The sequence below is a fragment of the Mixophyes fleayi genome, chromosome 5 (assembly GCF_038048845.1).
Source record: "Mixophyes fleayi isolate aMixFle1 chromosome 5, aMixFle1.hap1, whole genome shotgun sequence".
NCBI classification, from domain to species: Eukaryota; Metazoa; Chordata; class Amphibia; order Anura; family Limnodynastidae; genus Mixophyes; species Mixophyes fleayi.
The window spans coordinates 181,466,464-181,479,562 of NC_134406.1; the positions used below are offsets into that span (position 1 = coordinate 181,466,464).

Consider the following 13,099-nt stretch of genomic DNA (forward strand, 5'->3'; position numbering starts at 1 on the left):
CTTTGTCTAGGTGCAGGTACGATACAATGTAGCATGGAGCGGTCTGCGGCTGGCAGGTATTACCACTGATGTGGAGAGAAGACTTGTCCAGGCGCAGGTACGATACAAGGTAGCATGGAGCGGTCTGCGGCTGGCAGGTATTACCACTGATGTGGAGAGAAGACTTGTCCAAGCGCAAGTACGATACAAGGTAGCATGGAGCGGTCTGCGGCTGGCAGGTATTACCACTGAAGTGGAGAGAAGACTTGTCCAGGCGCAGGTAAGATACAATGTAGCATGGAGCGGTCTGCGGCTGGCAGGTATTACCACTGATATGGAGAGAAGACTTGTCCAGGCGCAGGTAAGATACACAGCAAACAGATAGCACAAGCAGGAACAGGGAACTCCTCGGTGTCTCAATGGAATGAGGACCAAGAACAGGCAAAGGTAATAGGGCAACAGGTGCCTTAAATAGTGAGAGGTGATTAATTATCCAATGAAACTAGGAACAAGGTTTTAACAGTCCATGGGTCTTGCACATGCGCAATCCTTTGGTCAAGATGGCAGGCGGCTGCGGCGCAAGACAGGCGCCGGCAAGAGAGAGAGAGACCCATGTCTAAAACTAGAGGCACTAATAGTCCGGTGAGTGACACAATGTGTTATCTATACGTCTGCCTCCCATATACTTTCCTGGGATAGTCTCTGTTTTTGCCACAGAAAGTGTTTAACTTATGCTTACATTAAGTTTATGCTTCAATTCCTATCATTCAGTGATATACATTATTTAACATACTTTAGGGGAAGGTTTCCTTCAAATATTTCACTGTATTTAACATCCAAAATCTACTTCTAAATTTACTTCCAAATAAGGATGAGCGGGCTCGGATTCCGCTAATCCGAGCCCACCCGAACAGTGCGGATCCGACGTCATCCGAGCACTGTTCGGGTATTTCCGGCGCCAAAAAAAATGAAACTGAGGCTCTGACGTCCAAGTCTCGCGTCGGATCTCGCGAGACTCGGATTGCATAAATTCCTCGCTAGCGGCCGCCATTTTCATTTAGGCTGTGATCAGGGTAGGGGGAGGTTGTAGGGTAGTGGTACCCCTGCGTGATCAGTCCAGTTGTGCTTTATGCTTGTGTCCAGTGCTCTGTCCTTGCTGAGTCCAGTGGTCCTTTTGTCCTGTGCTCTGTCCTTGCTGAGTCCAGTGGTGCTTTTGTCCTGTGCATTTTTGTGCTAAGTCCATAGTAATTGTCTAATTATTAAAAACTCCACAAAAAAAAAAAAAAAAAATTAAAAAAATTATACAAAAAAAAGTAAAAAAAATATAAAAAAATAATTTAAAAAAGTATAAAAAAATTGTAGAGCAATATATTATTGCAGTACTGAAATATTAGTACTGCAATACCTACATTCACTGTCTCTGCAGTCCAAAAAATAGGAACTGCAATCTATATTTCTACGTTCACTGTTTAAGCAGTCCAAAAAATAGGAACTGCAATCTATATTACTACGTTCACTGTTTCAGCAGTCCAAAAAATAGGAACTGCAATCTATATTACATTTACTACGTTCATTCTTTAAGCAGTTCCAGGGAATAGGTACTGCAATCTATATTACATTTAATACGTTCAATTTTTAAGCAGTGCAAGAGAATAGGTACTGCAATCTATATTACATTTACTACGTTCATTCTTTAAGCAGTTCCAGAGAATAGGTACTGCAATCTATATTACATTTAATACGTTCAATTTTTAAGCAGTGCAAGAGAATAGGTACTGCAATCTATATTACATTTAATACGTTCAATTTTTAAGCAGTGCAAGAGAATAGGTACTGCAATCTATATTACAAGAGAAAGTGAGGGAGGAGCTGGTAAACCATTGCGATTCCACCAAGCATGTAGCTCTTGTGGATGAAGCCCTTCGTACGCTTTGCCAGGATCCGAGGGTGGTCACTCTTTTAAAGTCAGAGGAATACATTCTGGCCACTGTGCTCGATCCTCGGTTTAAAGCGTATGTTGTGTCTCTGTTTCCGGCGGACACAAGTCTACAGAGGTGCAAAGACCTGCTGGTCAGGAAATTGTCCTCTGAAGAGGACCGTGACATGCCAACAGCTCCACCTTCATTTTCTTCCACACCTAAGGCTGCGAGGAAAAAACTAAGTTTTCCTAAAAGACCCGCTAGTGGGGATGCAGATAACATCTGGTCCGGACTGAAGGACCTGCCAACCATTGCAGACATATCTACTGTCGCTGCATTGGATGCTGTCACAATAGAAAAAATGGTGGAGGATTATTTTTCTGACACCATCCAAATAGACATGTCAGACAGTCCATATTGTTACTGGCAGGAAAAAAAGGCAGTTTGGAAGCCCCTGTACAAACTGGCTCTATTTTACCTGAGTTGTCCCCCCTCCAGTGTGTACTCTGAAAGAGTTTTTAGTGCAGAGGGGAACCTGGTCAGTGAGCGGCGAAGGAGGTTGCTTCCTCAGAACGTTGAAAAAATGATGTTCATAAAAATGAATTATCAATTCCTCAATCAAGTACAGCACTGCCCTCCAGATAATACAGAGGGATCTGTGGTTGTGGAGTCCAGCGGGGACGAATTGATAATGTGTGAGGATGAGGAAGTACACACTGAAGGGGGCCAGGAATCAGAGGATGAGGATGAGGACGACATCTTGCCTCAGTAGAGCCAGTTTAGTTTGTACAGGGGGAGATGAATAGCTTTTTTTGTGTGGGGGCCCAAACAAACCAATCATTTCAGCCACAGTAGTTTGGTAGGCCCTGTCGCTGAAATGATTGGTTTGTTAAAGTGTGCATGTCCTATTTCAGCAACATCAGGGTGGGTGGGAGGGCCCAAGGACAATTCCATCTTGCAACTCTTTTTTTGGCATTATGTGCTCTTTGGGGCCTAGTTCTATCTCCATCAGAGATATTCCTGCAGGCCATGTCACCGGCACAGCTATGTTGGTGTTAGACGTGCGCTGCATACTCTGTCTGATTTAGCAGAAGCTAGGCATTGCCCTTGATAAGCAAATAGGCTTTCCGTGATATTACATTGTCAGGGATTAGGCTAAACAGAGTGTCATGGTATTTGAGATCCCTACCTTACCTACACACAGCGTATACAGCGCTGCAATTTGTTCTATCATATTAATGTTTAGATAGGGTCTCTCCATATTAACTCTCTCTAATAGAGAGACTCATCATTTCTGAATAAACAAAATTATATAATTCATGTTAAGTTCCAAAAAAGAGGAACTGCCATTTTTATTACTACGTTCTTTCTTTCTGTAGTTCAAAAAAGGAGTAACTGCCGATTCTATTAATACTTTCTTTATTTCAGTAGTTCCAAAAAATAGTAACTTCCATTTATATTACTACGTTCTTTGTTTTTGTAGTTACAAAAAAGAGGAACTGCCATTTTTATTACTACGTTCTTTCTTTATGTAGTTCAAAAAAGGAGTAACTGCCAAATCTATTAATACTTTCTTTATTTCAGTAGTTCCAAAAAATAGTAACTTCCATTTATATTACTACGTTAATTGTTTGTGCAGTCCCAAAAAAGAGGAACTGCGGTCTTAACATCTATGTTGGTTTTAGACGTCCATCCGGTGTCCGCCATCTGTGCAGTGGAATTCAGACCTGTTGAGGGTGATATATTGTGGCCCCGGTACCAAATTGGGTACCAGGGCCACTCCACTACGCAGTCCAGTTAGATGCGTATCAGATATTTAACTACATTCAGTGTTGGGGGGCAAATCCAAAAATAATTAAAATGCACTGTCATGATCGAAAACAAGAGGTATTGACACGCTAGAACTCCACCCTCTATATGCTGCAGAGGATGGAGGAGCAGCCATATGTGCAGTGGAATTCAGACCTGTTGAGGGTGATATATTGTGGCCCTGGTACCAAATTGGGTGCCGTGGCCACTCCACTAAGCAGTCCAGATAGATGCGTATCAGATATTAAACTACATTCAGTGTTGGGGGAAAATCCAAAAATAATTAAAATGCACTGTCATGATCGAAAACAAGAGGTATTGACACGCTAGAACTCCACCCTCTATATGCTGCAGAGGATGGAGGAGCAGCCATATGTGCAGTGGAATTCAGACCAGTTGGAGGAGGTATTGTGGCCCCGGTACCAAATTGGGTACCGGGGCCACTCCACTACGCAGTCCAGAAAGCTACCTCGGTGCAACGTTTTGGACTAAAAAGAATATTGTGAGGTGTTCAGAATAGACTGGAAATTAGTGGAAATGATTGTTATTGAATGTTATTGAGGTTAATAATAGCGTCGGAGTGTAAAAAAAACAAAATAATGTATTTTAGCGCTTTTTATGCTTTTTTAAAAATAAATCAGAATCCAAAACCCTAAATCAGAACCAAAACCTTTCGTCAGGTGTTTTGGCAAAACAAATCAGAACCCAAAACCTCAAGCTAATCAGAACCCAAAACCCAAAACACAAAACACTAAAAGTGCCCGGTGCACACCCTTACTTCCAAAGAATGAGTTTGTCTCTCAACCTCCCTCCAGGGGTACATGTATCAAGCTGAGAGTTTTCAAAGGGGTTTGAAAAACCAATCAGATTCTAGCTATCATTTATTTAGTACATTCTATAAAATGAAAGCTGGAATCTGATTGGTTGCTATAGGCAACATCTCCACTTTTCAAACCTGCTGGAAAACTCTCAGTTTGAAACATTTAGCCCCAGGAATCAGGAATGAAGACTTGGCAGTAATTTACAAGCAGATTTCACCCAAGAGAAGACTGTTCACATAACTATTAACTTACAGTGTAGCAAATGTTAGTTTGAATATACTTACCAAATAATGTTTCTACCTCTGATTCAGGCACGCAAAATGGTGGTCCTGAAGAAAAGAAAAAAAATCCACAAAAACATAGTTAGAATAAGTTTTCATAAGACACCAGTCCTGATAGTGGAGGCACGATGAGAACTAACTCAAATAACCTGGACAAATCGAAAAGTGCACAGCCAATTACAGCAGTTTTGCCATGATTTAGCTTTGATTGGCTGAACGTGTATTGACTGCTCATTCATTTTTGTTGTGGCTCCACTAGGAGTAAGTTGTTTACATTTTATATATTTTTTTTAATTATCTTTCCTCATGTACTACTTCGGAAAGATTTCCTATGGATTGAGGCATATAAGAAAATGGTAAAAGAGGGATTGGGTGGTGTTTTTAATTTAATGATAATATTTTTTCTATGGTGTGTGTGCTTCTTTTTCTACTGGATACTATTGTGAAACTACTGTACATGTTACAATGAACCCTGCCAGGGCATGCTGGAGCTTATAGTTCCTCATACATTAGCATGCCCAAGCAGTCAATGTCTGTCAGAATTTGCTGGGACTTATTGTTCCACAACATTATTTAACCAATTTTCGACTTTTAACTACTGGAACTGTTTGCACCTACCCTGGTGGGTGAGCCTCACTGCTATACAGCATGAGGTTGAATGACCCTGGGTGGAGGCACTAGGGGCCATGCTGAACAGTCATGGGCACATTAATGCTGAACTTGTGTGAACACATTATGACAGAGAGATCCTATGCTGTGGTTTTCCCTGCTATAGCCTTACTCCCTCCCTAAGCCAGAGCGTATCTTTACTCTCTGGCCTAAACTAAACGCTGGATTTTAAGATACATGCAGCTAAAAATCCACTTGTAAAAATGCACCTGTTCACAGGCATTTCTGCATGCTTGATGGGTTACATCTTTATGTCTGACTCTGTAAATCCAGCTCTAAATGGGTATTTTGTCATTCTTGGGTATGTATCTGAGCAGCTTAAAGGCAGTAAATAGCAAACTTAATAAAGAAATTAGTCATTTTGTGTAGATAGCTGTCTCTTTTATATGCGCTCTTACCTCCATGCAACTTAGGATCATATTCAACTGTTACAAGTAGATAACGAGCATCCATATTCATAAGTGGCAGGATTACATTGGCATAACTGTGGAAAGAAGAATATTGCATGTATAATATTATTTATTATGTCCCAGAGTGTGTGGGAAAGCTTAAATAAATTACATGCATGTCTAATTTATATACATGCAATAAATACACAGAGCACTTTACATGTTTGCAATAAAGCGATACATGAATAAATGCATAGTAAGTACAACTTTTACTAATGAATAAAAAGACAGCCCATGCACTAAACTGCTAAACTATGCCGTGTAGGGAGTTTTAATAAAGCTATGTAAAGAGCAATCTGAATGTAGGGTGTAGGTTTGATGGTGAATTGCGAACAGTGCTAAAATCTCACCTCTGTTCACTTAGGAGAAAATCTAACAGCCCAATTTGGGATTACAAGATGAGCTGGCTTGTACTGTGATGACTTCTGGACCAGCTTCCAGCTCTACTAAAGCGGGGGTTCACTGTATTAGTGAACAATGAGCATGCCCAGGATTTCAGAGCTGGGAGTCTTGTCATTGTGGAGTCAGCTGACTTGGGAGACAACAGAGCTTGATCCAGTTTGAATTGGAAGCCTCAATGGAGCTACATTCACTAATGAAAAAGTGTCATGATAAACATGATAACGAGAAGGCACAGGGTTACCATGGAAAACAATTTGGTTGTTTAACGTGCTATTTTTTCATCACGGCTGAAAAAATACCTCTCTTGGGTGAATGCAAAAAGAAGGAAGACATTTAATGGGAACTATGTTTTGTACAACAAATATTTCATTATAACAACAAATAATGTGCCCTTCTTCCACACAGGGTCCTATCTTCTATCTGAGGTGAAACTTATACATTGCTGCTTGCCCCCACATCGCTCTGGTCACTGACAACTTACTGAAGGAGAGAGTGTGTAGTAAATAAAAAGGTAAGAGGAGTAGGAACAGGATAAGAACAGTAGTTCTTTGCCCCCTCTCCTGTTCCTATTCCTCACACTCTATCAGTCACTATGCTTGCTCCCACAGTAAGTGGCCAGTGATTGTAATGATGGTGAGGTAAGTATACATATGTTGGTGGGCCAGGAGGCGAAGTGAGAAACTTGTCTATGCTGCCACTCTAACGGTGCCACCTCAGAAGAGATTCTCAACTCACCTCATGGGAGAAACAGCCCTGCCACCACCCCAGGGACAAATCTTCTAGGTTCATTAGACACATTTTCTCTCATTCTTATTAACAAATCCTTTATTGCTTGATTACTACATTTCTGAAGTTAATGGTCACTGTTGAAAAACATTTCTATGTACTGTCTTACTATATGCTGCCTTACATTTTTGTTTCATAATAGTATTAATAGAGGAGTGTGCGACCAGAGAGGAAGGAGGCGTGACTATTGGATGGCCCATAGCTTGACTGAGATGACCCAATGGAGAAGGCAAAGCAGTGCATTAAGCCTGCCTGAGCACAGAAATGGCTGGGAGAGTATTATGGAGAGAGAAGTTGCAAATAGAGGCACAGCCAGAGGGCAGTGCCTTTATACCTGTAACTAAAATCTGTATTCTCTCTCTCTACTGGTATCTTTCCATCACTATTCAAGCATGCAGTAAGTACTCCTATTCTGAAAAAAACAAAATTCTGACTCAAACTCTCTCTCAAATTACCGCCCCATCTCCCAGCTCCCATGCCCCTCCAAGCTTCTTGAGAAAATTACCTACACTCACCTCACATACTTTCTTACAGCAAACAACCTTCTGGATCCTCTTCAGTCAGGCTTTTGCTCTCAACACTTCAGAGAGACTGCACTGACCATGGTTGTCAATAATATGATCACAGCAAAAACTAAAGGCCATTACTCTGTTTTAATTCTCCTGGATCTCTCTGCTGCATTTGACACTGTTAATCACCCTATCCTTGTACAAACTCTACATTCCCTAGGTGTTAAATTTTCACTGAATAGCGGCGACTTGCTCAAAAGGGAAGCTAATACAGTTACTGACTCTCTTTCTGCCATTTTATCTTGGATGTCCTCTCGCCAACTCAAGCTCAATATTTCATTTACATAATTAATAATATTCCCACCCAAAAACAGAAGCTTCCTGCCTTACATTTCTATTTCTGTTGATAACATGACCATAAATCCCACCCCGCAAGCTTACTGCCTAGGTGTGATCCTTGACTCACCACTATCGTTTGTTCCCCACATCAATGCTATATCTAAATCATGTTCCATACATCTAAAAAAACATTTCCAGAATGTACACATATCTCACACAAGACACTGCAAAAACTTTAATTCATGCCCTCATCATCTCCTGCAGTGGCTGTTGCAATTCCCTCCTTACTAGTCTTCCCAGAATAAGCCTCAAACCCCTACAATCTATTTTGCACGCAATTGATAGAGTGATTTTCCTTGCAAATTGTTCTTCCTCTGCAGAGTCACTGTCAGTCTCTACATTGGTTGCCTGTTTTTCAACAAATCCAAAATAAAATTTTTCTACTAACATACAAGGTCATCAACAGACTTGCACCAACATACATGTCCTCACTTGTCTCAAAATATCTCCCAACGCGACACCTCCGTTCTGCACAAGATCTGCATCTCTCTTCCACTCTCATCACATCCTCCCATTCTCAGTTACAGGACTTTTTTCAGGCTGCACCCAATTTGTGGAATTCCCTCCCTCGCACAATAAGACTTTTCTCTAGTCTACAAACGTTCAAGCATTCTCTGAAAACCCACCTCTTCAGACAAGTTTACGATGTTCCTCAACCACCATTTCAATCTCCTTAGGTTACCCTATTACTATCCTCTACACAGCTAGCACAAGACAACAACCATCTGACCAACATTGCTGTGTGACTGATCACACAGCCCACTTAATGCTTTTTACCTTTGCATTCTAGCTGGAAAAATATGCAATATGATGTAGCACAAGCCCTTGTGTTTCAAACTCCCATTGTCTTATAGTTTATAAGCTTGCGAGCAGGGCCCTCTTACCTCTCTGTCTGTTTGTATTACCCAGTATTGTTTTATTACTGTTTGTTCCCAATTGTAAAGCGCTACAGAATTACTGGTGCTATATACATAAAGATGGATGATGATCACCAGTCTCAGGGCAGGTTTAGCACGTGTGCATGCGATATCACACATTTTGAAAATGGAATACCTAACTGAACCAATGAAAGAAATCATATTTATTAATTAGGTGCATCTCAATTATATATATATTTAGACATGCTTGTTGTTTATACAATGGGCAATCCTAACTCACCGTTCTCTGTCCCTTGGGTTCACCGCTACCAGTGCTCCTCTGTCCCATATTCCATCAACCGTTCCAATGAGCGAGCTAGAAATAACACAAAATGAATTGTTTAAATACATCCTTATATACTCCAGCATAAAAAATATCATTTTTTACTGATAACAAATTAACTGTTGATCATTTCTTAGGCTTAACATTTTGAAACTATTTTTTAAGAAAAGGAAATCAACATTGGTAAAAACAGTATTATGGCAGCCTGCAAATCATTTCCTAGAGTTAATACTCACTCAGACACGTGAAAGATATTACAGCAGTACAGAGAAATGTTCCCAGATGTGCTCTGAAAACAAAGAAGCAACAAAACAATGTCAAATTTCTGAACTAAGGTGATATTTAAAGGAGAACTGCATACATGGTGGTAGTTGGTCAGGGAGGGAGTTGGGGCTGGGAGGGTTTCAGTTGGACAGCAGGTACACATATCTTCATTGTTGGAAGAATAAACATGTGGTCATGTTTTCACTGTTAACAGGCTTGTTGAAAACCATTAATAGCATTTTTCTGAAAAGAAAAGTCTACAAAAATAGAATTATGAATGCACCTCAATGCATTAATATATTATTTTAAGAAATCAAATGCTGTAATATGCTGCAGTGGGAATACATTCTCAAATACCAGATCTGTTTTCATGCTATACATGTTTTAAAAGATTTACTCCTATATCTGTGCTCTTCAACTGAAGATCATGACTCTGTAATCTCCATGGAGAACCTGATCGTGATTGTGAGTGCATAGACACTGCAGGATTGGAAGGACGTCGTTCCATAGCTGAACGAGATTTATAGTTCTCCTGAACAATCAAATCAAATGATTATCTGTGCTTTGGAATGATTCTCGTTCATCGCTGGAGTGTACACACGTGCAAAATCGTTTGATTGACCCAATACTTGGCTGAAAACACTGTAGTGTGTACCCAGCCTTAGAAGTCATACATACCACATGATCGAACTGTGACTGGAACGAGATTATTAAACAGTACGACCAACTAAAAATAACGAAAGTCTGCACTTTGGGAGGACTTTCAACCATCGTGTGATTATACACACTAACGCAACATCCGACCGAACGGTCGTATGTTGGCTGATTGGCACGATTATTGGATGAAAAAGCTCCTGTGTGTACCTAGTATTACTCAGTACAGCACTGTGGAAGATTCTCTTGTTTTATAAATGATTAATGATAAGATAAAAGCATGAGTGAAGTTCAACTGACCTTGAACACTTTAGCTCCAGGAATCCCTGTTACAGGTTCTTCAACATAAGCCACATTATGTTCTTCAAAAAATTCCTTTAGTCCTAGTTCGGAGATATCAGCCCCAACAATGTTATGTCCCATATCTGCCAGCCTGCGGTGAACCAAAAAAAGTTAGGTTTTTTTTGTTTTTTATAGTTGCAGCTGAATGACCCCAGTTATATCCATAAATCCCAAAAATACTGCAGTCTCAATTTTTCACATAAATAATACACATTTGGGGTATGTGGGTTATGTTTTAAATAATTGCAGGCATGTGTACAATATGTAGATAATAAGGTGTGGCCTTCCTTATTCAGCCAAGGCTGGCACTACTGATCTGTACACATTCAGTCACAGACAAATAACTAACAGGAAAAAAACGGCAAAAAGGAAGAAGATTTCTATATTGCAAGTTGCACATGATGAATATGATCCTACTTTATAATAGGACTGCTAGAGAAATATTAAAGTACCATTTCATATCCACTGCTTTTCCACAGAAAGGGAAAAATATGTTCAGCTGTGTCCTACTGTTTAGCATTTCATTCAGGAACTCTGCAAGTAATCTGCATACAAAGACAAAAACAAAATGCTGTACAGAATATACATTGATTCATTTACATTTCAATAAAAAAAAAAAAGATTGCCACTCAGGACATGTATAGGATTATATGAAAAAAATCCTTACGGATGTATATTCTTTTCGTGAAATCCAATGTTTCTCGTTTCCCATTTTTTCTTCCAGTCTTCTTCAGTAAGAACTCGGTTTTGCTTTGTTTCGGTGAGTTCAGAAGGATTAGGCATAATTTGGGTCTGTGAAAGTCAAAAACAATTTCTACAATTCTGTGGTTTAAGCATTAAAAAATAAAGTAACGTATTGACATAATTTAACTGTAAAAGTTAGAACAGCACTGTCAAATTGTAAGTATTAGTTAACAAATTGTTGAGTGCACAAAACAAACCAGTTGTCTGGAAGTAGTGTTGTTACAGTGTGGATTTGATGAGTGACACAGTAGCGATAGAGGGCTTCTGACCTATAAGGTGAAAGCAGTGCTTGATGGTGTGGAAACAGTGTATTTAGCCAATTCAACCCCATATGATTAACAAAGCACTAGCAGACATGAAAAAGCTGAGCTGTTCATGTAGCATTACCATCACTGGCTGGAATGTGTTATTCTATGTACAATAAAACACTTTGATTTTCAAACTGTGACAGATGGGTGCTTTGTGTGCATGTGATTAAATACAATATTTAATCCATATACTGGCACACAGTAGTGAATGTGATTTCTTTAATCCGGTCACACTGCCCCTCATAGACTGTAAGCAGCTAGGATAGAGACTGGACAACTGCATATATACACATAGCACCAATGTGACATAAGCCCAGGTCACAAACAATGTTCCCTCTAAGCGGCGCGCTCGCGCGGCAGTGCAGCTGCCCAAACACCGCCGCACACTGGCCGCCTGGCTCCACGCAGCCATTTGCCTCACTTGTCATGGCGTTACTGTTACACACCTGGAGACGTTGCAAGCTGTTGATGTGGCACATTCTATGGCGCATGCTCATGTATGCGACAACACTGATCCCGACTCAATCTGGCTGTCACGGCTATGAATAATTTGTCACGCTGTAGGCCTAAGAGGCTGAAGATAATAAGACACTAACCGGTATTGGTGCCACTGGTCAAACAGGCGCGGAGTCTAACGTACCCCTGGTGTTCACCAGGGACCCCCGCAAGGAGGTTTGGACTTCGCAGCAGAGAGCACGCAAGTCGCGGTCCTATTAGTCAGTTACCAGTGTAGCGTAGAGAGGTCAGACGGTTCCGGGTCACAGCAGTCAGGAATATCAGGTACAAACGGGTAATCCAAAGGAATAGTCGCCAAGCCGAAGTCACAGTACAGAATGGGTCACACAGAAGAGTAGAATGGTCACCAAGCCGGGGTCACAACAGGTAATCAGGAATCAGAATACTCAGGAGTATGGAGGAATAGGGAAGCCAGGAACACTGGTGGTGAACCTGTTACTCTGGCACCCTAATGGCGCCAGAGGCAGGTTTAAATAGAATCTAGACTGAATTGATTGGTGGAGAGCGGAGGCGGCACCGGGAACAGAAGCAGCGCCCCGTTGCCTAGCAACGGAACTGAGACCAGGGCGCATGCGCCCGCTATCCGGAAGTCCTGCGGCAGCCGACGGGGAGATCAGACGTCCGTTCCCCGTCTGACAGGGAATCAGCAGGGACGGCATCTGACAGTACCCCCTCCCCTCCTCCCTCTCAAAGAAGGATTGCCTTTCCTCAGAAATTTTGCAAGGAGACGAGGAGCATGAAGGTTGGCCTCCGAGACCCACGATCTCTCCTCCGGACCGTAACCTCTCAAGATACTGAGGTTTGCGCTGGAAGAACCGTCTCTTCAGAATCCTCTCGATGTCGAATTCATCCCCTAAAGATGTTTTAATAGGTGGAGGAGGAGCAGGTTCTCTGAAGAATTCGTTGAGAATCAGCGGTTTCAGCAATGAAATATGAAATGTGTTATGGATTCTAAGAGACGGAGGTAATGCAAGTTTGAAGGAAACAAGATTAATGACTTGTGGTATGGCAAAGGGACCAATAAACTTAGGAGCCAATTTCATGGATG

The 13,099-nt window shown here is 41.1% G+C and overlaps 1 protein-coding gene across 2 annotated transcripts in view; it reads right to left on the minus strand.

Annotated features, from left to right (window-relative positions):
* The window catches only part of TPMT (thiopurine S-methyltransferase), a 54,254-nt gene that overhangs the window by 8,477 nt on the left and 32,678 nt on the right, over positions 1–13,099 (minus strand). For both annotated transcript variants that reach the window (XM_075213127.1, XM_075213126.1), the window contains 7 exons: positions 11,151–11,275; positions 10,936–11,028; positions 10,442–10,574; positions 9,460–9,512; positions 9,182–9,256; positions 5,877–5,962; positions 4,813–4,857 (listed from right to left, as the gene is read on the minus strand). In XM_075213127.1, the coding sequence (XP_075069228.1) occupies positions 4,813–4,857; positions 5,877–5,962; positions 9,182–9,256; positions 9,460–9,512; positions 10,442–10,574; positions 10,936–11,028; positions 11,151–11,266 (601 nt within the window). In that variant the 5' untranslated portion in view covers positions 11,267–11,275. The remainder of the gene's footprint in view (positions 1–4,812; positions 4,858–5,876; positions 5,963–9,181; positions 9,257–9,459; positions 9,513–10,441; positions 10,575–10,935; positions 11,029–11,150; positions 11,276–13,099) is intronic.